This window comes from Brienomyrus brachyistius, chromosome 9 (genome assembly GCF_023856365.1).
Source record: "Brienomyrus brachyistius isolate T26 chromosome 9, BBRACH_0.4, whole genome shotgun sequence".
In the NCBI taxonomy this organism is placed as follows: Eukaryota; Metazoa; Chordata; class Actinopteri; order Osteoglossiformes; family Mormyridae; genus Brienomyrus; species Brienomyrus brachyistius.
Genome location: NC_064541.1, coordinates 1533236 through 1558267, shown reverse-complemented (window position 1 = coordinate 1558267; position 25032 = coordinate 1533236). Strand labels below are relative to the sequence as shown.

Genomic DNA, 25032 nt, shown 5'->3' with positions numbered 1-25032 from the left:
TTTCCCGTCGCCGGGTCTCCGGGCGGATGGCTGGAACACGGACTCACAGCGGCCCGCTGTGGGGGCTGCACAAACAGCCGGTTGTTAACGCAGGACCGGCTAACGCAGAGTATACAAGGGCCGCTTAAACGTAATTTATTTTCGGCCCTTCAGTACTCAGATAGACTGAAAAGCCGCCTGGGTGACCGAGGGAATCGCGCAATGAGAGGCTTCAGCCTGCGGCCATCGATGAAACGCCGAGCCGGTCGGGTTAGGGGAGCGGGCAGCCCGGGACCCGGGCAGTCATTCTCCGGGCGCTCTGCTAAATGTGCTAACTCACGACTAGCCGCCGGAGAAGCGAGGACCATCTAACTGCGTGTCTCACTGGCCAGAGAGCTGGATATGTGTACAGACCAACTAGTCCCGTTTACCCGTAAACCGAACGGGGAGGGAGCTGGTTACTGTAATGGTTAAACGTTAACACACGTACACTTCTACTCACTAGCTACTCACAACTAGTGTAACGTGCTGGCTGGACTATTTGTGTTGTTAACCCAGACAGCCACCTCCCGCCCAGAGAGTCCCGTGCACGCGCTCGCTCGCGCTCTCTCTCTCTCTCGCGCTCCCAGTTTATATTCCACACGTAATATTTAATAATATGGCTGAAACTCCCGTCAATATTCAAAGACCACGCCGCTGCATCTCGCGTGCACGACGACAGGCTCCGCCATTTTTGACGTCCTACCAGACTCTCGGCTCCCACCGACCGCGCATGCGCAGGCACGCACAACGCAACGTCGCGGCGAAGCAAGAACTAAGCCCGAATGGTGTCAGAACCGGGCATCTGTTGTGTAAAAATCGATTCGGCATCAGATCCATATACATACATCTAGATATCCTTCGACAGAATCACAAAGAATGGTAAATCGGGGTATCTGCATGGTATATCGCTTCAAATTGGATGGATACAGGATTTGCTTTGCAAACTTAAAAATATATCGTTTCAAATTACCTGAATTGAAACTGATCTCGAAATAAATGTGGAGTTTATATACAATTATTTGCTATACCACCACACGATTTTCGTCCCCGAGTCGTACTTACTAATCATCGTGTTTTACAAAATACTATCATAAAAACTATCATGGTACAGCGGACAAGATCAATATTGCGTTTCAGCTCATCTCAATGGAAAAGAGCATTTATTTTATACATATGTAACATGAAATTCACTTTAGTAGTAAACGAAAACCCAGGAATAATCCCAGTTCCGAGCAATTTACATTCGCCAGAGGCTGTTTGTGTTTCAAGAATTAAACATGGACACAGGCAAAAGGATGAATAAGTCTTTTATCTTGGAAATTTATTATCCCGAATGGGTATCAGGAATATGTACATTGGTGATGTGTGTGACAGCTTGCATTATGGTTTGAGGCACACCCAATTTCTCCAGACAAACGTAGCGCCGCTTAATTGCTCGCACAGGTCCACATATATTCTGCAAAAACGTAGACTGAGAAAGCTTTGAATATGCCGATTCAATTTGTAGTTGGATTTTACTTAAACTGAAATACAAATTTCAAAAAGTCACTAAAATGCTGACAAAAAAAACTAGGTACATCTCGATGAGTAGTATGGTTCAGGCTGTCTCCTATCTGTACAGGACACTGAGGAATAGAAAGATTCAAATTCCGCATATTACAGTGAAGCAGAGAGCAGAGTCAGACATCAAACCTGAACTGTACTGGATAAATTACACCATTAAGTGGAAGTGGCGCCACAGTGTGGCCAAACCCACAAATTGCAGGCGAGGCGACTAAGTTGGTACTGGAGCCAGAGCAGCAGTGTAACTGGCCAGAACATGACACACGCGCACACACAAAACGCTGTATTAACAGCATGACATGGCCACACTGCCAGTGATCTACACAGACAGCATACAATGCTGCAGGGCATGTATGCGCTCTCATACTTTGGCGGTATCCCAGATTTAGAGTAAGAGGAGGAGCCTTTTTATGACCAATACCATCATCCTCAAATAGCTCAGGCTCCTCCCACCCTTAGTCACACCCACACAGTGACGACAGGCAGAGCACGCCTCAGTCGTCGGTGCACTCCAGCACGCTCTGGCTCAGCGCTAGGTCCCAGTAATGCTCTGTGCCATGCTTCTTGAAGTGCTCTCTGGCCATGCTCTCCGTAGGACACTGCTTGAACTTCACCTCGCCAAAACTGCGCTCCTTTGCTGTGCCCTGGATTAGAAAAGGGGGCACAGTATTGAGCCATCAGGGCCTGGTTAGCCAGATTAACCAATGACAGATGGCCACATTCTAGCGCTCATTCATGGAGAAATCCACCCAACTACGCAGTCTTTGCAAGTCCCAAACAGAACAGGAAGCTGCAGCAGAGTGGACACTAGGGGGTGCCAGTGGCTGGCCAGGGCAATACCCACCTCCCACACCAGGCTGCACTTATTTGTTTTCTTGGACGCCTCATCGTCAGATCCCTCACCATCTATTCCAAAAGAGGATTACGAGACTCAGGGATTTCTTTTAAATAATGAATTTCATTATGAGAGATTCATCCGCTCGCCACTTACCCTCTCTTTTTGAGTTAGTTTGTTCCTCCCATTTTATTCTGCCCAACATTAGCCTCTTGAACTTCTTCTGAGCTTTGGGACCTGGGGACAGAGAGATGGGGGTGAGACGGAGTGAAACAGGCACGCAAGCAGGTTCTCGGAGCGGCGGCCCGGTCCTCACCCCCCTCCACCACCACGATGTTCACATCCCTGTGCAGCACCACCGTGCCCGTCAGGTATAGCTGGGACGCGTTCGCCTCCACCTTGAACTTCTTGGCTGGGTTTGTCAGGTTTCTTATTCTAGATGAGGAAATGCAATCTGACTTAAAATCCTGCCCCCTACAGGGCTGTGTGTGTAATATTGAGCCAGACACATACCAGAATCTCCATCTGACCTCCCCTCCATGCAGTGGCCCCGCCTCTGAGAGACCAAACCCCCCCCCCCAAAAGCAAACCCAACCCACCTGTACACAGTTATGTGAACTCCCTGGCTCAGGTCCTCCTTCAGCTTCTTGGCCTTCTTCTCCTTCCTCTGTTCTGCGGTCAGCTTGCGAGCTGCGTTCGCTTCCTCATGGGCCCTGAAGGCGTGGAGGGATAATAAGCAGCCGTGAAACCAGGGACCTACACCGTCACACCACCAGGCACGGTCACTGTTCACTCGGCGTGACTCACTTTTGCCTCTTGGCCATCTGCGCACGGACATGGGCCTCCACCTTGGTGGGGTCCTGGACGGCCTCTGTGCCCAACACTCGCATCAGGTTGGAGATGCGCACTGGGGGGGGGGGGGGGGGCAGGGGACAGTCATGAGCCATGATAAACACCCACCTTTCTACAGTAGGAATCCTGCAGTAATGAGTCACTGTAAACAGAGGCTCTAGAGGATTTCACCGCAAGCTGCCACCCAAACAGGATGGGCCATACCTTTGGGCTCTGGGGGGGGCATCAGTCCCAGTCGCACCTTCTCCTGCATCTCCTTCTGCCCTTCCCTGCGGGTCTGCCTCCTCAGCTTCTTTTGCTCCTTCTTGGTGAGGTACACTCCCAAGGTGACCGGCTTGTCTGTGTCCACTGACAGAGAAAGGGGGGAGGGGTCGGCATGGGGGGCACACACACGTTAAACTAGGGCATCAGTGCATCGTGATTAGGGATGGACAGTACAGGCAGCCCCCCAGGTCACAAACAAGATTCTTTCCCTAAGCCCAAGTCGAATTTGTAGGCAAGTTGGGAAAATATAATCTGTATTATAACAGTAAAAGGAATCAGAAACATTAGTCCTGTACCTTGAGCCAATGAATTGCTGAAGCTGCACAATATCTTCACGTGTCAAACTAATACATGCGTTTATTATTACGAATCGCTGTATTTAACTCAAATTTTTAATGTAATAGGCTTTATGGTGGTCCGTTCATAAGTATGATTTTTCTGAAAGTTGGACATTTTTAAATCTGGGGACTGCCAGTATTTCTGACACGTATTTACAATACAAAACTGTAGTTGTATTTGACTTCCTAAAAATGATTCATAAAAATACAATTTGTATTAATACAAAAATAGTATTTTGAAAATACAAGAAACTGTCCCCATAATGTAGCCACACAACGTCCGTGCGCAAAATGTTTGTGCATAAAGGGAAGTTTAGTTTTTTTCAGATATTTTAATGTCAGAGCCAACAGCTGATCATTTACCTTGAATCAAGAAACTTGCAAGCTATTTGTATTTAAAGGTTTTAAGATGACAAACAACTTAAGTTGCGTTTGTAATTTTTCATTTAAAAATTGAGTGGCACAAAAAGCAAGCAGCTTTGTCAATTAGAAAAAAAAAAAATCTTTGAATTTTACTACTTTTTTGACTGAATGTCTGCTCACGCGAGTAGCTGGGATGTATTTAAGTCACTTAAGAATTGTGTGGTTTCACATTTGTATTGTGTCTCAAAGCAGTGAAAAAATGTTGCTCGTGCTTGGCCATGGAGCCAGTGTCCTTGTGAAGGAACAGACTGATACAGGAGTATGTGAAATGAAATTCTTTTAATAAGAAAATACTGTAATTTATTTTGAAACTTTGCTTGGTGGTTGCATTTTATAGTTTTCTGATATGCTTATAGGGCATTTTGTATCAATATAGTCAGCCCTGATACACCACAAATCTGTTCTAACACGATTAATATATTAGTGCACCCCCACCCCCCATATCATTTAAACTGTAAATTTAAATAATCATTTAAATGTTACATGTAATGAATATTGACACAAAACACCCTCTATACAACACAAAGCAGAATGGTATTTATATCTGTGCAATTTTCGGTCAGACAGAAGAACACTATGCAAACCACAACGCAATATGGCCTTGGGGAGAAACACTACTTCCAAGCTAATATAGCTATCCGAGTGAACGACGGTGATGCCTGAATTAATCACTCTTTTGAAACCAGTTCTTTGCCGTGCATCAGTTGAACTGGTTTTCCCAATCTAAAATAATCTAATTTTTTGTAGATCCACACATTGTACAGGAAACACAGAGCACCCTTTTTAAATCTGCTTATACTTCCTTTTCGTAGACTCTCAGCCGCCATGTTACCTTCCATGCCCATGTCTTATTTAAAAATGCATACAATTACATTACTGACCACTGGTGTCACCAATTACATTTCATTCTATTTCCTTTGGAGTAAGTTATAAAATTTTGGAATTCATTCCCCTGAACCTGCGTTTCCCCACTAGATACGTGTATTTTAGGTCACGATTTTAGGTTTTTCAGCAACGCATTAGTCACGTTGTAGCAGGACTGAATCTACATTTATGCATTTCTGCCCTTTATAAAATATCCAGAAAATTTTGCGCCTCACTATTTTAAAAATCACTAGCATAAAAACCCATGGAATGTTTTTAAGTGGCTACAGGCTGTTTTTGCTCTCAGCTGCCCCCTTTTTGCAGTTCCAATTTTACTGCCCTCTGTTTTCGCAGTTACAATTTTAGATCTGATGAAGTTTACTTTTTCCATCCATGTAATCAGTGGTAATGAAATCTATCGAAGATCAAATAGGGTTAAAGTGCAGCAAAGTTACAAAGACTGATTTTAATTGTTCAGAGATTCTGCTTTCTTTGTATTCCATTAAGTGTGTAATTACGTTGGCATGGTAATTTGTAATTTTTTTCCGGAGAAGTTAAAAAAAGGTTTGAATTTAGGTTATAAGAACAAATAGATTCAATTGAACTGAGACAGCAACGAAAGATTTCCAGTGCATCTAATCTTTCCCTCAATAAACATAATAGAAGAAAATCACCTTTTGGCCAGATATTTACACTGCCAACGTAAAACAAATCTGCCTGAAAACTGCTTTCACGCATCGCAGATGGATTCCCATCATGTCTCAACGCCCATTTTCATACTTATGCACAACAGCAGAGCTCCGTTTCTGCAGGCAAATAGTTTTTTGAATGTCTCACTGCGAACAGAAAGCCAGATGCCAATGATGAATTTGTGGCCCCTTCCTGTAAAGCGTAGTCCTCTATTTCTGAGACACATTAGGAAACTGCCAGTCGCCACAAAGTCATGGTTAAAAAGGCCCCTGTGAAACTGCCACCCTTTCACCCTAAAAGCCACATGGACAACTTTTCTAACATGTTTTAAATGTTCCTTGCCAAACCACTCCAGGGGCTAAAAAACCAACCTGCTTTCCTGTAAGGGGAGCCGGGGGCATGCTGACCCCACCCAGCCTTACCTGGGGGGCTGATCTGAGCCGGGTGCTCCACCAGGTTTGTCACCCCAAATAGATCGATGGTGTCAAACGTCGTTGTGCATGAACTGCAGGAACAGGGTGGAGAGAAAGTCATTGGGGGGGAGTACGGTGAGGCTAGGGGAGATGACAGAGTTAGGGGTGGCCATCCTGACCAAACACTAAAGCTTAACACTATGCAAGCAACTCTGGCTATGTTCATGGTGAAAGAATGTGGATATTAAAACAGACTGAACAATACAAAAGATAAAAACTTCACAACAAATAGTAGTTACAACAATGCTTAAGATTAGCTTCTGATAAAGTAAAAAGGCTCTGGCCCTACTCTTCATGGCAAAAAAGTGTTTGACAGATAAAGTTGTTTTATATGGAGGACATACAGATGCATCTTCACTTGCAGGTAACATGTGACTCAGTCCAGTATGCTGTATGCGGCAGGCACGGCGGCAGGGTCGTACATTTCCATGTGAGACGGCAGGATGTAGGAGTCCCACCACTCGATACTGGGCACCTCCCCATCTCCCAGTTCCTTCTTAGGAGCGATCAGAGCCAGCTTGGTGGATGCATGGATGCCCGTTTTCTTGGCTGCCTGGGCTATCTCAGCTTGCAGCTTCTCCAGCTGGGCCTGTAGGGAAAGTGGGGGGGGGGGAAGAGGTAGCGGGGTTAATATGGGCTTCCAGAAAACGGAATATACATGAAAAACTACAGTGGGGTCTTATGCCAACACCCCGAGTCAACGGAGACCTTTGTGCGGATGCGCTGGGCGATCTTCTCAAAGCGGCCCTTCTCGTGAAACTTGAAGCCCCTGCGGGGACGCTGGGGGATCGGGACGAAGACCCGCTGGTCGAAGTAGGACGTGGACTCCAGTTCCTCACCTGGACGCTCCTTCAGCTGCTGCCGAAACTGCTCCCTCTTCACGGCCCTGATGTTTGCTGGTCATTCAGAAGAGACACAGGGTTTAGACTGCAGAGCAGAAGGGCACAGACAGCAGACCACAGAGACATGAAGAGCCCCGAAGAGAGAGAGGGAGCCCCAAGGAGGACCTACCCTTCAGAGTTGGCATGCGGTGAGTGAGCTCCACCTCCTTGCCACTGGCATCAACCGTTCGGCCGAGTTCGTCCAAGATCAAGGGAGTTGGCTTGGTCACTTCCCGAGCTTCCACTTTTCTGGGGGGTAGAATACATACAAAAAAAAAAAAAAAAAAACTTCTACATTTACCAAATATCATCATCATCACCACGAAGTGTTACCGACAACGAGGGATGGATGAAGGCAGGCCACTGAGGAAGAATAGCGATCAGAGGCCCCAAGCCAGTGGGGGGTGTGCGTCGTACATGTACACCACATGGAGGCTGACCAAAAGCACTCACGGGGGGGCGATGCCCATGGCGTGCAGGTTAGCCAGGGCGACCAGATTGTGAGAGCCGGTACCCAGTGCGCCCAGGATGCCCGGCTTCATGGCTAACTGTGACTGGATGCGGGCCTGCAGCTCGGCAGCCTTGCGCGCCTTCTCGATGGCGTCGTTCATGAATGTGGCCGCCTGGGAGGGTGGGATGGACTGTGAGGAAGTCAGGGGGGGCTGCACCGTGGGGAGGAGGCGGTTGGTGGTAGAGGAGTCCGTCTGGGGGGCAGGAAGAGGAGCAGATACTGCTTAGAGGAAGGAGGGCTGGCAAAACATGACAGCATGCAAATGTGGCAGGTTAAAAGAACAAAGAAAAAGCCACAGGAGAATTAAATCTGGCTTTAAATGTCACAGTAAAATGTGACCTTTATATTATATGATATGTACAGGAAGCATAAGGAAAAAGGGGAGGGGGGATCTGCTCACTGGAGGCGCTGCAACCGGAGCCGAGAAGCTGAGCTGCTTCTTCCGCTCCTCGATCTGCCTGGTCGCCGCCTCCATCATCTGCTTGATCTGAGGGGAAAAGCAGCCAAACTCAAGCGCGCTGCAGGCCCTGGTCTCGTCCCACCCGGCAGCCAGCTCAGAGGCAGCCAGCTGAGGCGGAGCGGAGGCCCCTCACCTGCATCTTGGTGAGCATGCCCGGACTCTCGGGAGGAGGCCCTGGCAGCACTTCCGGCTCCTCCACCTCCTCGAAGCGAGGGACGCGTTTCTTCTTTACCACCGGCTCCATGCTGATGGGTGGCTCTTTTCCAGTTTCAGAGTCCTCCCCAAAAACATCCTGACGGACGACACGGGTCTGTTACTTCATTACTCCCAACTCCTGCTCATGAAAAACTGAGGTGGGTTGACCACAGATGGGAGGTACAGCCTGAAAGAACTGCCAGACCTCACTGATGTGAGCACGGTTTAACTGGCTGACTGGAGGAGTGAGCAACAGTGAATGATCAGACTCTCGTGGCACCATGTCATCAGGACTGTACCTTCAGGTCTCGCTTTCGATGCTTCTCTCCACCCGTCTTACTGCCACGGGAATTCCGACTCTCCTCCAAGGCTTCAAACAGCCGCTCCACGAAACCACCCGCTGACTCATCCAGGAACGGCCGGAGCTGGTCTGTGAGGCGGAGGGGGAGCGTGAGCCAGGCCATGGCAGAAGCAGCCAGCAACCACCAACCACACAGGTGGCACTAACCTGTTGTCTTCCTCTTGTCCAGACCCTTCCCCACGCAATGCAGCGCCGCCGTCACGACTGTAGGCTCCGAGAAGCCCAACACCTTCTTCACCGTGCGCTCCACCCAGGGCCGCAGCTCCTCCACCTCTCTCTTCGGCAGGGACATCCTGGCGTCTCTGTACATGAGGAAAAAGGCAGCCGCGGTTTAGCGTATGCCGACACGGTCACAAAAACAATACCGTTATGAATACCACTCACAGGCTTCTAAAGAAAAAGCAAAAATACCGAGTGGGTAATGCTTAATGTGTGATCAAACGGGTCGCCGTTGATCCTGCACACTAAAGAAACTAGTTACTGCATTATACTCATTTAAGTCTAAAAAAAAGACTTTTAAAAGCGATCTTTTAGCACAGTGGCTATTTCCACTGAAGTAAACATCCTTAATGGTTTATGTATCGAAGGCACTACGCAGAGGGCATTAACTACGGTAAGATAAGCAAGGATACACGCTCGAGATCTTCGCCATGTCTAAACCTTGGCCTGGGGAAAGTTTCCGCAAGGTCTCGATTACCTATAAACTGCAAAGATACCGTAAAGGTATAAAAAGTGCAAATAACCAACGCTGTCGCTCAGGAATGTTAGTATGCTGAATACCTGGTAACCAACTAATAACCGATTACTTAATTTATCAGCAGATTAGCTAGAAAGCTACGGCTATTAACTGGCTTTAACTGCCACGAATAACACGGGACATTCAGCGATTTATGGAGTGAGGCGACACACGCAGTCACCGCGGCCGCGATGCAAGTCCAGCAGCCGCGGTTCGCCCCGGCCGTCCCGACACCCGTTTCACGCGGCAACACAGAAATCTAAACATACTCAGGATAAGGTTTACGCTCACCAATATCCGAAAAGCCCAAAGAACACAGCCCTACTTGTAGGAACCAGAGGCAGTGTTTAATATAAAACAACTTTAACAACAGAACAGTTGCAAAGCGGCTAGGTCTACAACAAGAAGTTTCCTCTCTCGCCGCGTTCACGCAACGTTAGGCTCTAGTGATGACAGGAAGCGGAATTAGCTAAATAGCGGAAGTGACTGGTCCATCGCCCAATAGACTCCGTCATACAACATGAGAGTAAGAGCGTGCTAGTGGGTTATAAGCGGTAATCTCTATGCTGTTGCTAGGGTGCGGAGTTGTGTGGTGGCACATCCATCCATCCATCCATTTTCCAAACCGCTTATCCTACTGGATTAGCATTTGGATATGGGAGATGTGCAGAATAAACGACAGTGGTGTGAGCCTGGGCACGGGGTTCTGGACACATAGGGTTCTGACAGGATGCAGGCGGAAGGCGTGTGGGTGGCCAGAGTAGCAGAGTGCATCGGCTCCGGTCTTTGACCTTGAGACAAATGGCGCTGATGACGTACCTCCATCCATCCATCCATTTTCCAAACTGCTTATCCTACTGGGTCGCGGGGGGTCCGGAGCCTATCCTGGAAGCAATGGGCACGAGGCAGGGAACAACCCAGGATGAAGGGGCCAGCCCATCGCAGGGCACACTCACACACCATTCACTCACACAGGCAGACCTACGGGCAATTTAGCAACTCCAATTAGCCTCAGTATGTCTTTGGACTGTGGGGGGAAACCGGAGTACCCGGAGGAAACCCCACGACGACATGGGGAGAACATGCAAACTCCACACACATGTATCCCAGGCGGAGACTCGAACCTGGGTCCCAGAGGTGTGAGGCAACAGTGCTAACCACTACATGTGGTGGCACATTTCAATCGTAATATATATCATAGGTGTCATTAGGTCCGATCACTTGGGGCTATAGTCCCGAGTATTTTAGCCCTGATGCCAGTCTTGTGAATGGTGAATTTGACTTATGCCATGATCTTTTTAATAGCTGGAAATGCCCCTGAAATATACACCATATGGACAAGAGTATTGCAACATTCCTCCTAATCATTGAATCCGGGTGTTTCATTCAGACCCATTGCCACAGCTGTAGAAAATCAAGCACTTATCCATGCAGTCAGGTTTACAAAGAATGGTTCGTTTTGAAGAGCTCATTGAATTCAAATGTGGGCGTGTCATAGGATGCCATCCTAGCAATAAATCAGTTCATATTTATTTTTAGGTATTTTTTTTCCTGCTAGATATTCTTGCGAAGTGGAAATGTTTAGGAACAACAGAAAGGCAAGTGGCAGACCACATAAAGTAACTTAGGGAAGTCTTTGAGTGCCGAGGGACACAGTGCATAAAAGTCACCAGTGCTGTATTGACTCAATAACGCCAATGTTCCAAATTTGCTCTGGCATTAACTGCAGCGCAAAAACTGTGTGCTGGGAGCTTCATGAAATGGGCTTCCATGGCCAAGCAGCTACATGCAAGCCTCATATCACCAAGCACAATGCCAAGTGTCGTTATGGAGTGGTGTAAAGCACGCCGCCTCAGGACACTGGAGTAGTGGAAACGTGTTCTGTGGAGTGACAAATAATGCTTCTCTGTCTGGCAGTCTGATGGATGAGTCTGGGATTGGCAGATGCCAGGAGAACGTTATCTACCGAACTGCATTGTGCCAACTGTAGTTTGGTGGTTTCAGGGGCTGTTCTGGGCCCCTTAGTTCCAGTGAAGGGAACACTTAATGCTTCAGCATACCAAGACGTTTTGGACAGTTCTATGCTTCCAATTTTGTCGGGACAGTTTGGGGAAGATCCTATCTGTTCCCGTGTGACTGTTGGGTGAGTTTGGTGTGGAAGAACTTGACTGGCCCACACAGCCCTGACCTCATCCCCATCAAACAAAATGGAATGAACTAGAACGGAGATTGCGAGCCAGACCTTCAAGTCTAGCATTAGTACCTGACCTCACAAATACTTTTCTGGATGAATGGGCAAAAATTCCCGTACACACTCCAAAGTCTTGTGGGAAGCCTCCCCAGAAGAGTGGCAGCTGATGTAGCAGCAAAGGGGGGACCACCTCCATATGTGACCCTCCAGCACAAAACTGTACACTTGGGTCAAAAATTAGAAATTAGGATTATGGTATCAAATGAAAGAGCACAAAAAAATCCTCAAAAAATATCTAAAAATACGCTCATGCGACTTCCATACGGTTTTGTGCTGGAGGGTCACATATTGATGCCTATGGATTTAGAATGGGATGTCATAAAAGTTCCTGTAGGTGTAATGGCCTGGTGTCCAAATACTTTTGTCCTTATAGTGTAACACTCTCTCTATTAGAAATTTCTCCAGTCAAATTTTCATGTTTCGGCTGGTTTTTCGATCATGTTTTCTAATATGAATTACGTCCTTTTAAAACATGCTGATAAAATACTACATTCTGCTGTATTCTTTTGTTTGTCCGTTGGTAAGGTTGTCGCTATTATTTGAAATATTTGAAGCACGGGGGCAATCAGGGTGAAAATGGTGTTATCAGAATATGACATTTTATAAATAAAGTAAACGACTTGATCAGTCCAAAGTCCAAATTATCTAAATTATGATTAAAAATTAAAATTAGCTGCCTGATTTGGCCTCATGGGGTCAAATTTTAAAGAAGGACTAAAAACAGAAAAAATAGAAAACTTAAAACATTTAAAACATAAAATGCAGCTTAACCCAGAAAATTCTCTCTACTGAGCTCTTTAAAATATTTACTTTTTAACAAACATAGTTTAATGTCTAATGGTTATCTACATACATCCATCCATCCATTTTCCAAACTGCTTATCCTACTGGGTCGCGGGGGGTCCGGAGCCTATCCTGTAAGCAATGGGCACGAGGCAGGGAACTACCCAGGATGGGGGGGCCAGCTAATCGCAGGACACACTCACACACCAGTCACTCACGCATGCACACCTACAGGCAATTTAGCAAGTCCAATTAGCCTCAGTATGTCTTTAGACTGTGGGGGGAAGCCGGAGTACCCAGAGGAAACCCCACGACAACATGGGGAGAACATGCAAACTCCACACACATGTAACCCAGGCGGAGACTCGAATCCGGGTTGTTTATCTACAGTAAATTCCAAATTAATCCTTCCCTGAATATACTGTCATTATTGTCTTAGATTTATTTCTGGGGCTTAACCAGCAGCTGGGGTTCAAGTACTATAATTACAGTTGAAGAAAATCATGTTTCCGGAGTAATATGTTTACCTAAACATATTTTTCCATCAAATTTGGCACATCAACATACATGCAGCTAAAGGCAGAAAGGAAAAGCAAGGAGATTGAGTGAGTCTTTTTAAGTTTTATTTTCTCTTTGCCCCTGTGTGATGGTTACCCTCCTCCTGTCCCTCGTCTTCCTTTGTGGGTCATCTGAGTGCAGTGGCAGTAGTTTGAATGGATTCTGCTTGGGGCTATACAGGATCCCTCTCTCCCTACTGCGTTACACAGTCCCTGCCTCTTCTCTTCCCCGCTGCTGCACAGCAGTGTGTATGACGCCCCTAAGTTCAGTTAATTGAACTTTTCAGGTATGTCATCGGGGGCGGCATGGTGGTGCAGTGGTTAGCACTGTTGCCTCACACCTCTGGGACCCGGGTTCGAGTCTCCGCCTGGGTTACACGTGTGTGGAGTTTGCATGTTCTCCCCATGTCGTCGTGGGGTTTCCTCCGGGTACTCCGGTTTCCCCCCACAGTCTAAAGACATACTGAGGCTAATTGGAGTTACTAAATTGCCCGTAGGAGTGCATGTGAGAGTGAATGGTGTGTGAGTGTGCCCTGCGATGGGCTGGCCCCCCATCCTGGGTTGTTCCCTGCCTCGTGCCCATTGCTTCCAGGATAGGCTCCGGACCCCCCGCGACCCAGTAGGATAAGCAGTTTGGAAAATGGATGGATGGATGGAGGTACGTCATCAGCGCCATTTGTCTCAAGGTCAAAGACCGAAGCCGATGCACTCTGCTACTCTGGCCACCCACACGCCTTCCGCCTGCATCCTGTCAGAACCCTATGTGTCCAGAACCCCGTGCCCAGGCTCACACTGTCGTTTATTCTGCACATTTCCCATATCCAAATGCTAATCCATAATGCTGATTAAAACACGAACTATAACTCTGACGTATATTTACCAAGATGTGCTGCTTAATTGCCTGTAACGCATGACCGTGACGCCCTGACACATCCTCCATATCGCACCAGGGCTGTTTTCTGTACCCTACCCTTCATACATACAAAAACTGCCAAGTTTCACTGGTGCACGTTCACTGTTTAACATCCATCTGGCCACTGAATTCCTCTTCATTCTCTCTTTTTCCTCCATAAAAATTGTAATAAGAAAACCTGTATTTATTTCCTCTGCTACCCAGACAGGGTCTGCCTCTCTGCCGGAGCAGCTTGCGTGAGCCCTAATGCGCCACAGTGAATGAACACAGCGGGGGGGAGAGAGTGGGGGGTAAAAAGCGAACAGGGGAGGGGGCAGACAGAAAGGGTGAGTAAGCACAGCATCCCCTCCCCCACAGCCCTTTTCTCTGGCCTGTACCCTTGGTGTCCCTCCCTCACTGGAGCAAACATGGCCCAATTGCACAAACAAACATCTCCCACCCCCTACACTAGTATTAAAATATAACGATTTAAATGCCAACTGGATGATGCACTGTGTACCTCATTTATTAGAAATGTTGTAAATGCTTAAGTGCATTTAAATTTAAAAATAGAGCAATATCATTTAATTGTTGCTAATAAATTGATTCTGTCACACTGAATTCCCCTTTTTGTCCTCTACACAATTCCTCCTTCCCATTGTTAACCTTCACCATGGCCCAGCTTACTAGAGGGCGGGGGGGGGGGGGGGTATATCCACTTCAAATGGCAGGCATGGACTTCTCTGCTAAAAACTGCATGGATACAGCAGGTGGGCAGGGAGGGGGCGGGCCGCTCAGCAGCTGTGTGCAGGGACCATCTCCAGCAGCGAGTTCAGTGTTAAAGCAGTCAGCGTGTCAGAGAGCATGAGCCAGTGAGGGCGTTAGCCAGCCAGTGTGTTATCAGGCTGCAATGCACTGCAAAAAAATATTATTATTATTCTTCATATATAATTGTCTTTGGTGTTATTGTATACTGTGCATAGATGAGGGGTAATATGTGGTGTACATCACTCTGAATATTGTTCTACATTCTACACGACGATTACTGTAGCATCAGATGCACACACTCAATCATTTAGAGATGGACACAGAGCCAATGCTGAACTCCACACAAACGTGTGCAGGCATCACCATCCCTGACAGATTACTGCAGCTGAGTCTGATTATACACATTACCTCCCCCCAATCTCTGCTTACCAAAGAAGAGGTGCCTAATCCCCCCCCCCCCCCCCCCCCCCCACCCCAGTCTCTCGCTGAAACACTTGAAACCAGAAGGACAAACACAGGAAAACAAAAGGCGCCTTTTTGCCCAAAATCTGTCGTTTATTAAAACTCTTTCATTCCACATCATCGTCTAAGAAACAGTCGCAGGAGTAAATGGAGGATGGTGCAAACTGCTGGTGGAAAAAAAATGGGAAGAGGAGGAGGAATGGGGGGGGGGTAGGTGAACGGGGAGGAGACGAGAACGAGAGAAGGTGCTGCTGGCTACTACATCGCTACACGGTGCTGGCATAAGAACAGCATCCCCTCAAGGTCTTACGCGGCGACACTGCGAGCTTCACTGGCATCTGTCTACCATGCGTTCTGCGGTCTAACCTCATCAATCACGTCTCTCAGATCGGACAGCAACATTGAACACGAAATTCCTTATGTATGGATGAAATGCGGATTTCACACACAGCTAGGTCACTAGACGCTCCCTTGAATTACTGAGGGAGGGAGGGTGCTATTGGGTCGGGGTTCTGGCTCTCGAAGCCAGTCTAAGATGTCAAGACCACACAGGCTTACGAGGTATGAGAAAATCCAAACTGGAGTCTGGTCACTGGGCACCACACATTTTTGTTTTTTAAAAAATCAAAAACAGTATAAAAGTCACTTTTGTAAATGTCTAGTTTTGAAAAGGCACAGTGATCCAATCTACAATGTACTTATTCAATCCATCGTCGCAAAAATACCCAGGTACATAAGTTATAGTGTATCAGTCTAAGGCCATATAAATAACCATATAAATAAAGAAATAAATAGATGCAAAAATAAAATTGATGAATAAATAAATACTGAAATCTGGTCTGACTCAGGAAGCCCACTTTAGCCCTGCTAAACTCAGCTAAACTCATTTAGGTATCTAATGTTTCAAACTTGAACGCAGTTCCATGAACATGCTTTGAGAAAAACCGCCCAACTGTGGGATTATTTTGTTTGGCGGTTTGACCCAGCTTTTATATTTTTGTTGTGAAGCTTTTTGGTTCTGTTGCTCTGCAAAGCAGACTCGTGTTCCTGTTTCACTCATGCCCTTTAAATAAATGTAGCCTTTGATGCTGAAAGACTGTGAGTTTAGGACATCGGTTCCCTGTTGGGGCTTCAGTCCGATCTACCACGTCTACCTCATTACTGGTAACACTGTTGCTTACAAAGATCACCATGGTTACCACCACCTTCTATAACACTGATGTCCTGGTTCAAGGAGCACTTTGAAAGGTTGGACGTTGTCCTACAGTGATACTTCATGCCTTGTGGCTGCTTCCACATGAGGTAAACGGTTTTCGTACCATCACAGTTCCCAGATTTGTAATGTCAGACTGATATTGCTACACTACCAGAAGTCATAAGCTCACAGTAGAGGAATTTACCCTAGATGAGTGGATTAACCAATAGTACTTGCGTAAGGTATGATTCTGTCATGGAAGTCAAAATGCTTTTCTTATAAATTCATTTGACGGTTCCCCAATTAGCAATTACACAACTTTGGAATTGGATACAACAAAAAAAATACTATATAAAGAATTACTCCTCAAGATCACATTAACTCGGCATCCTTCCACCCCAACAAAGAAATTAGTGCAGTGACAAAAATGCAAAACACAGGTTGGATTCTGGATACCTGTGTGCCAAGTTTCAAGTCTGCGTGCGGCTCCCAGCTTCAACAAAGTATAAAGGGTTCAAAAAAGATGAGGAGATTTACTCGGCCCCTGAAATATCTCCGTGGCCTTACCCCCCCACAGCCAAAATTTCTGCTGTAACAAGTTCACGCTGGAACTCCATTGGCTGGTAGATCTGGAAAGAAAGGTGGCGTGGATCTGACAATGGGGTGGTAGAGGAAATGGAGCTGTCCTGTGTTGCTGGACTGCCCCTAGTGGTTGGAGGGGTAACAGCAACTACGGTAAAATTTCCCTGTTTGCTCTCTCTACTGTTGTGGGAGGGGCAAGATTTCGGGGGGCTAAGTATAGGTGCAACATGGACCCAAGTAAGACTTGGCTCGGACACGTGGGTGACTTTATAACCAGATGATTGTCCTTCCCTAGTTTCCACCTTATCATCTTTCCCAGTTCCCACTGGATCTTCTGACCCGGTAAGTGAGCTCCCTCTCTGCTCTGAGCCGATCACTACTGTTGCCCTGTGGCCGTCTCTTCCTTCCTCTTCCACTTTCACTTGTCGGAAGCTGAGAGTCGGTGAGTAGGTGCTGTCCGTGTCTGACCAGCTCAGTTTGCGCTTCTACAGGAAATGAGGAACAGACAATAAATTGTGAGAATGAGAGGCGGAAAGAAATCAGGGAAGGAAGGGAATGCGTAAAAACAAACACACACACATTTGTATTCATATCTTTGTGGGGACTCTCCATTCAATTCTATGGGCACAACCCTAATGCCGATATGACGACCTTAACCCCTAACCAGCCCTAACATTAACTAGACTTAGACTTAACTTAGACTTTTGGCATTTTTAGTTTTTTGATTGCAGACACATTTTTTTTATATATATAAAACTGAGTTTCTCTTTGTGTGAACTGAACAAAACAATGGTCCCCGTAATGTCAAAATAACAGGTTTTTATTACATTGCATTTGGTCCTCACGATGTAATATATACAGAACCCACACATATACTCTATAACCAGCGACACTCACAAAACATCATCTTCAACAACGTGTCAACATGGGTTAGTAACCAGGGCTGGAAATATCAGTATAAGAAATGCTGGAAGAGCAACAGCGGCTGGTGATGCTTGACTGATCTCCCATCTATTTTTAGTGGCGAAAAAAGTGCTTCCTGTTCAAAGGACCCACCTTGACGGGTATGTGCAGCTGGTCTTTGTGTTTGTGGGGTGGGGTGACTGGGGGGTGATTGTGGCCTGAGGGTAGCCGTTGGCTGGCGGGGGCGTGATGGGAGATACCCGGAAACCACAGCTTCAGCAGTATTTCCACCTGGAGGAGGGTGTTGAGGTGCTTTTCTCTGAGGAGAAGGAGAACAGAGAGGGAGGAGCCTGAGAGGTCATCCCTGGAACAGGGGCTGCTCATCACCGATTAAGGTATAAGTTGGTACAAGTTAGGGAACAGCGGGCAGCAGGGTCTTACCCAGAGGTGGGTCTCTGCAAAACTCCCACAATCCTCTGGATTCTATCCATAGCAACGCTCTGCTGGAAACTGTTAAGACCTGTCAATCAAATAAAATAAGCTCCATCACAAATTCAGATGGAGCGAATGAAGAAATCGGCCTCATACCGGCAAGCACAAAGCTGGGAGGTGAAGCGGGATGGAGACGTGTACCTCTGTCGAACCTTCCATTCTTAAGGCCGTTCAGAAGGTCCAGCAGGGGTCTGAGGAAGACCTGAAGTTCTGCACACTGTGAGACAGTGAAAGGATGAACCGGCTGGTTTGTACGTCTTAGGAATATAATCAAGTGAGAACCACAGCAAGATCCTTCATTAATTAATAGGAACGGCAAGTTAAAGACCAAAAACAAGGTTGAAACCAACCTTCTGGGCAAAGCGTGACCCCCCCTCAGTCTGCTTCGGACTCCCCTTGTCCCGGCTCGCTCTGCTAGTTGAGGTCACCAGCATGGAGTGGAAAGCACAGTGCGGCTGGTTCCCACCAAGGGACCTGTCCCCGTTCCCGAAAGCATGGCGATGCTGCCATGAACTCAGGCGCGAGACGCCGGCAACATGCCGAGGGAGGGGGGGCGTGACCGGGCTGTCGCTCGCCCCCGGCGGCCTCAGGGAGGAACACGTCTGCGTCCTCCTCCGTGTGCTCGGCGTCGCTGAATGAGAGGCTGTCGTTGGAGCACAAGGAGCCGTGCGAGGACTGCATCACTATGGGGAGGGCAAGAGGGGCAAGGGGGTTTGGAGGACTGCTGTGATCATAGTAATGAACAAGCTCCAGGAGAGCTCTGCAGGAAATGCACACTGTCAACCTTTGCAACAATGCAGTTATAGAGTTTTAGTGGGGGCGGTGGGGGGGGGGGGGGGTTACTGAATGGAAAAGCCTGCATTCTCTAAACCAGGCAGTGGAAGCTGAGGCTATCTGTATACTGGCCCATTAACTGGGGGTCTCTTTCTCACTCTCCACGCTTCACACTTCACATGTCCTCTGTGTCTCCACTTGTTTTTCTCCCTCTTCTTGATTCACAAACAGCCCCCCCCCCTCCGTCATTCCCTCCCTCCATCTCCCATATTACTCTCTTCACCCCACACCACCATCTCACTCGCCCTCCCTCTCTCCTGGCTTACTCTCTCCTCAAATATATGAGCCCCCACTCGCCTTAAAATTTGCTGGACAGGGAAACTAGCGACAGGCGTCACGTGAGCTCGCGGGCATGTCCGCAGGCACGTGCATCGATGCAGTCAGCAGCCATGCGCGCGTTGTACACACACACACACACACCCACACACACACACACACACACACGCTCATTAACTCAGCACAAAGCACATTTTAAACTCACCTGTACGAACGTTCACGGGAATGCTTCTGCACAAAGTCTACGTGTGACACGTATTAGTACGCATGCATTCAAAAATGTTCCTATGCATAGATCAGCAAAAGCAAACAAGACAAACTACTAGGAAATTCAAAATACCTCTGTCAAGATAGCTACTCCTATTCTGCTTCTGTTTTGTTCCTCTCTGTCCTCATGTCACCCCACCCTGTCGTCGTTTTGCCGGCTCTAGGTGACACCGAACGTGTATTTGTGTGTCGTAGCTGTCATGTGCCTCAATGTTTGTGTTGTTGTGACTGTCTCCTAAACGGACCAGGTTTTAGTATTGATCGATACTAAAACTTAATCCTAAAATACACATTTATCTGAATTCAGTTGTGTCTCTCTGTACAATCAAATACTTTCACCAAACGTTTAAATTTAGTAACATTTTCAATGGCAAATTGCATGATTACTAGAGTACATTTTGGTAAACGCAGAATAAACTCCACAACTGCTATTCTTAACACCCTCCATGACATGTTTAAGGGTCATTATAGAATTATAAATACCTTATCTGATCTAGGCTTGTCCCCTGTCAGTTTGTAAAAATTACATGAAAAATATATTATTTAATCTAAAATATCCCCGTGACGACGCCTTCGCCTAACACACATTCACATAAGCATGCAAAACACGGAGATCCATCTCGTATCCAAAAAAACTGATATTAATGTAGAACGTTATAGTAAGAATTCTGCAAAGGAATGTGGCTAATAAACTAGCCAGCTTACAAACAACAAATCTACAGCGAAAAAAAATAACTCACCATGAACTGACCGAACCACAACAGTCAGTGACACCAGCGTTAGTACAATTTATTTGCAAATCTGGGAAAATAAATAATAGCAGCTTAGCAATGTCTTCACACGAGTAGCCAACCGGTCGATCGCCTCTCCCCGACTCCCCTCGGTTTCTCTTCGGCTTATTCTGTCTTCTCTAGTTTATTGCAAGCGTCAACATGTGCGAGGCTACACGTGCAGAACAGTGTGCGGACGTCCAACGCTCAGTCATTGGCTGCACACCAGCGTGATCGCGCTCTGATTGGTGGATGACATAACCAGTGAGAGATGCCCAGCTAGCTGATTGGGCAGACTCCTCGTATGCCTGGCCACGCCCGTGCATGTGGTAACGAATGTAGGGCTGCGTACTACAATCTAGCTGTGTGTAGTTACAGACACCTGATCGGTGTGATGGTGTAATAGCGCGTTTTGCTAGGTTGTGTGTAAAACTGTGCATACGAACAAAACGGTATAAACACATTATGCAATTTTGCAAAACGGGCACAAAAGTAGCCAGCAATTATTAGACACAAATATTCACCATATCTAGGTAACCAAATAAAGCACAGGACACCTAGACTTCAGCTGAAGCACGTTGCACTTTGACAGATGTAGAAAAACTGTCTCGCATACCCATCTTCAGTATTTATTGGTTGTATCGATCACTTAAAGTGAATTTAATTAAATGAAAGTGTATTAAGTCAAATATATAGCATTTTCTAAGTGGTTCCTTGATGCACACTTAAGATCGCATAAATTCATAATCCTAAATCTCAGGTGGAGTAATGCTAGAGAATCGTTAATCCCGATTAGCTATATTTGCCACAAAATTTTTTTATATGAAAACAATCGAATTAGGGTTTCTTTTCGCGCTGCCGAAAAAGCATTTGATTAGACGTTTTAGCAAAATTGCTCATATGCCACTTTTTCAGACTGGAATCGCCAATTAAATTTACTATTAGACTAATTTTAAAATAATAACTTCTATGAAGAATTTACATTGTAATACATCGGCGAATAGGTGTCACGTCCCTGTGACAGAAATAGGCAGTTTAGTTACAAGTTTCAGACGCCCTCTGGCGTCCACTGTTAATAGCGCATAAACATAATATACAGATGCTCCTCTACTTACGAACTTTCAACTTACGAACTTTCAGACATACGAACAAACAGGACTGTAAGTTCAAATTGTGTTCCTTGGGCTCCCGTTTCCTGTTTGTTACATCAATTTTTTTTCTGTGCGCCAATTCCGTCTATTATGACTTCTGGTCGCTATTCCCGCCGCGCAGCAGCGTAGTGTCCGTACTCCCAGCATCCTAGTTCTTTGTACATGCTTATACCCTTAAAATGATGTTGAATGACGACTTGTTCAGCTGTTCGGAACGTATCTTATTCGTAAGTAGAGGAGCGTCTGTACTTAGATCCATCCATGATAATGTACACACGTTTTTTTCCCTTTTAAATACTCAAGAATATAGAATATTTTAGCTATAGGGTGGCACAGTGGGGAACACTGCCGGCTCACCTCTAAGGGTGGGGTCACCCCCATGCTGTGTGTCGAGTTTGCATGCTCTTCCTGCATTGTGCATGTTTCCATGGTGTGTGTATGTGTATAATTACGCCAGATTGCCACCCCATCCCGACTATTCTCCTGTCTTGTACAGTGTTCTACTCTGAGCCTGTCCTGGATAAGAACATGGTTGAATAGATTTGATTTTGACATTATAAATAGGTTCAGTGACAAAAAGCGATAACCAGTATTACAGTGGATGGAGCATTTTATTTATACAACTTGTCAATCATCTAACAGGTAATATGGCTTTTTTGACACAATATAAGAGGACTGAACATGAGATAAAGGAGAAGGTAACAGTCTGACAAAACAGGGTTCATTCCCAGGTCCAAAGGACATGACAGACTCAAACTTCACATTTAAACAAAGTCACGGTGACTCAGGGCTGAGACAGACTGAGGGCAATCAGCTGCAGGGTTAAAGGTGACCCTGGCTGGGAGAGCCAAAGAGGGAGGAGCCCAGGGGTCCCGGCGAACCGTCCTGCCCATCCCCCACTCAGCAGCCCGCCCAGGGGTCCCGCCTGTGTGTCCGCGAGAGAAACGCCAGCTTGCGGCCCATCTCCGAGTTGTAAATGCGCCGACATGCCTCATAATGCTCCCGCTGGCGCTGTCGGCATGGTTTCTCGAAGTAGCGCTTGCGTCGGACCGTCTCGATGAGTCCGTCCAGAGTCAGCACCCTGTAGGCATGGGTGAGGGGACAGGGGACACCTTGTGACACGTACTCAGAACGATTTTGTATCAAACATCCTGTCTAAGCAAGGACCAAACTGACACGTCTTCGCTGGGTCAAATCATGCAGCCATAATTAGATATTTTAATTAATCCTTAAAAAGTTACGGAGCGTATACAGCTGTCGTAACTTCTCTATCACAGAAGAAAGATTTAACACCAGACAGCCCATAATACTCTTAAGATATGCTGAAGACACTGATGAAATACTGAGGTTGACAGCAAGCTGCCTATTTCTGTAGCTAAACTGTGAGAATCTGAACCAGCATGTCTTTCCTCTACTGCCCCTTTAAGAGCTGGCAGCACATGTACATAGTTGTTGGGCTAAGAATTTGTGAATGAAATCTATAAGCTACACCTCTCAGTAGCCATTTAACCAATGGCTGTAGAGGAGGACTGCCCAAGCCCACCTATTAAACAGCAAAGCAACCAATGGGAGTCATCCTATGACAGGGCTGTTGCAGAACAACATTATGAAGGATCTAGTTGCATGTTCTAACAAGGCAAAAATCGAGAGTCTATTTATAAAATATCAGTTATTAAATTTAGACAAAGAGCCTGTTTAGACATTTCGTGGATCCAACACAGCAATACCTGTACTAAGTAACATTTTCTAACCCCACAGGTCTTTCAGTCTAAAGGAGCTTCTACATGTTACTCAGCTTTGGTGGAATGCCATTTTTAGATTGCTCCGAGAAACTCCCATCGCCAGAAAGTGTGATGGGCATGTTCTGGCCAAAGGCTGTAAGCAAGCTGACACTGGTTCTCATATACCGGAAACTGAAATAACTAGAGCTGAACTCTGGATTGAACATTATGGTCATTAAGAATTTCTTATTAGAAAGGGGAATAGCTGCGTGGTTATTCTGCTCAAATGAATGCTTCTCTCTGTCAATCATTTAGATTCAATAAACTTTTAAACGTGTCTCCTAATAAATATTCATGGAGAAGGGGAAACAGTCTCTTACTATGTGTTTAAAAAACACTGCCATTACAGAGATAAGCCGTATTATGAGATTATTTAATTATTTCTTTGGAAAAACAATTATGAAAATCATAGATTTTCGTTTTACATTTAACCTTCCTGACATGTTAAAGATACTATGAATCTGAATGGCGAAATTGAAAGTCCATTTTCCCAAAGAACAGAAGAACATTTTCAAGAAACATCTAATCAAGTTCACAGCAGAATGAAAGGACTGGGTAAGGTCATCATACATCTGCCGTTGTACTACATTTTAAAGACTAAAAATGTCATTGACCGGTTTAGAGCTATGCAACTTATTAAAACAGTCAAAACAACGTACACTAAATTATATAACATAGGCGTATGGTTTGCGTCAGATACACGTTTCTTTGTTTATCAAAACAAAGAACGACACTTTGAGAGCTTTATAAAATTTATGACACGCAAATTATTATAATTAGAAGATACCAACTTGGGAATTAATTTAAGAGCTTTTTTAACTAGCCAAATGCGATCAAGGAAGTTTTATTAATTAATATGCAATCGAATCAACCTTTGAACAAAAATAAATCGAAATAAAATTTTACATTTATGAAAAAAACATTTGAATTTCTGATATTTTTCCCAGCAAGAAGGACCATTGTCAGAAGCTACCAAGGTTGATATGACCGACGAGCCACCTCAATCGTCTTCTTACCAGCTAGATTATAACTACGATCAACTTGAGAAAACACCGCATACACATATCGACAAATATATAACAAGATGACAAAAGACTAACCTGTTTAAAGCGCGATAAGCCGCTTCTACGTTTCCATCCTGCACCATAACCGTCCGCGCCACGAAACGCAGGTGATTCGCCATGTTGAAAGCATGTGGAACGCGTTTTACTGTCCGGAGAGAAACGTAAAAGAAGGAATGGTTCCGGCTCCGCGTCCGGGTTCGCCGTACTCAGCCCAAATCGAGCATATTTTCGACCTGGCAGTAAAAGAACGAGACAGTGGATGCTGGTACTTCAGCCGGTTTAGAAATAGCCGTAGTGGTAAAATAACAATTTTGCATGATCAAAATGGAACGAGGTCTCTCTCCGCCCATAGGTTACATAGGTAAAGGGCAAAGCATTATACAATGTATTCATAAGGTGTTCAGATTCAGACACCCGCACTTTTTCAATTTCAAAGATGAAAAACTGAAACATCACATTGACATAAATATTCAGACCCTTTACTCAGTACTTAGTTGAAACATATTTGACAGCGATTACATCCTTGAGTCTTCTCCT

The 25032-nt window shown here is 45.9% G+C and overlaps 3 protein-coding genes across 3 annotated transcripts; all 3 read right to left on the bottom strand.

The window, feature by feature from the left end:
• Positions 1 to 1311: 1311 nt before the first annotated feature.
• prpf3 (PRP3 pre-mRNA processing factor 3 homolog (yeast)) lies at positions 1312 to 9918 on the bottom strand. The gene is made up of 17 exons (XM_049025633.1): positions 9759 to 9918; positions 8879 to 9033; positions 8670 to 8800; positions 8309 to 8467; positions 8116 to 8202; positions 7658 to 7908; positions 7335 to 7453; positions 7032 to 7219; positions 6746 to 6912; positions 6273 to 6355; positions 3476 to 3619; positions 3227 to 3326; positions 3019 to 3132; positions 2736 to 2854; positions 2576 to 2656; positions 2429 to 2490; positions 1312 to 2228 (listed from the first exon to the last, which is right to left on the bottom strand). Exons 2-17 carry the CDS (start codon positions 9021 to 9023, stop codon positions 2079 to 2081), a joined length of 2100 nt encoding a protein of 699 aa, XP_048881590.1. The 5' UTR covers positions 9024 to 9033; positions 9759 to 9918; the 3' UTR covers positions 1312 to 2078.
• Positions 9919 to 15252: 5334 nt separating this feature from the next.
• Positions 15253 to 20666, bottom strand: ciarta (circadian associated repressor of transcription a). The gene is given in 8 exon segments (XM_049026767.1): positions 15253 to 17442; positions 18014 to 18179; positions 18302 to 18380; positions 18494 to 18569; positions 18703 to 18909; positions 18911 to 19035; positions 19803 to 20009; positions 20470 to 20666. Coding segments are annotated over 6 exon segments (1155 nt in total). The 5' UTR covers positions 19034 to 19035; positions 19803 to 20009; positions 20470 to 20666; the 3' UTR covers positions 15253 to 16938.
• A 1576-nt stretch (positions 20667 to 22242) lies between these two features.
• On the bottom strand, positions 22243 to 24650 carry mrps21 (mitochondrial ribosomal protein S21). The gene is made up of 2 exons (XM_049026838.1): positions 24532 to 24650; positions 22243 to 22731 (listed from the first exon to the last, which is right to left on the bottom strand). Exons 1-2 carry the CDS (start codon positions 24612 to 24614, stop codon positions 22551 to 22553), a joined length of 264 nt encoding a protein of 87 aa, XP_048882795.1. The 5' UTR covers positions 24615 to 24650; the 3' UTR covers positions 22243 to 22550.
• Positions 24651 to 25032: the final 382 nt, after the last annotated feature.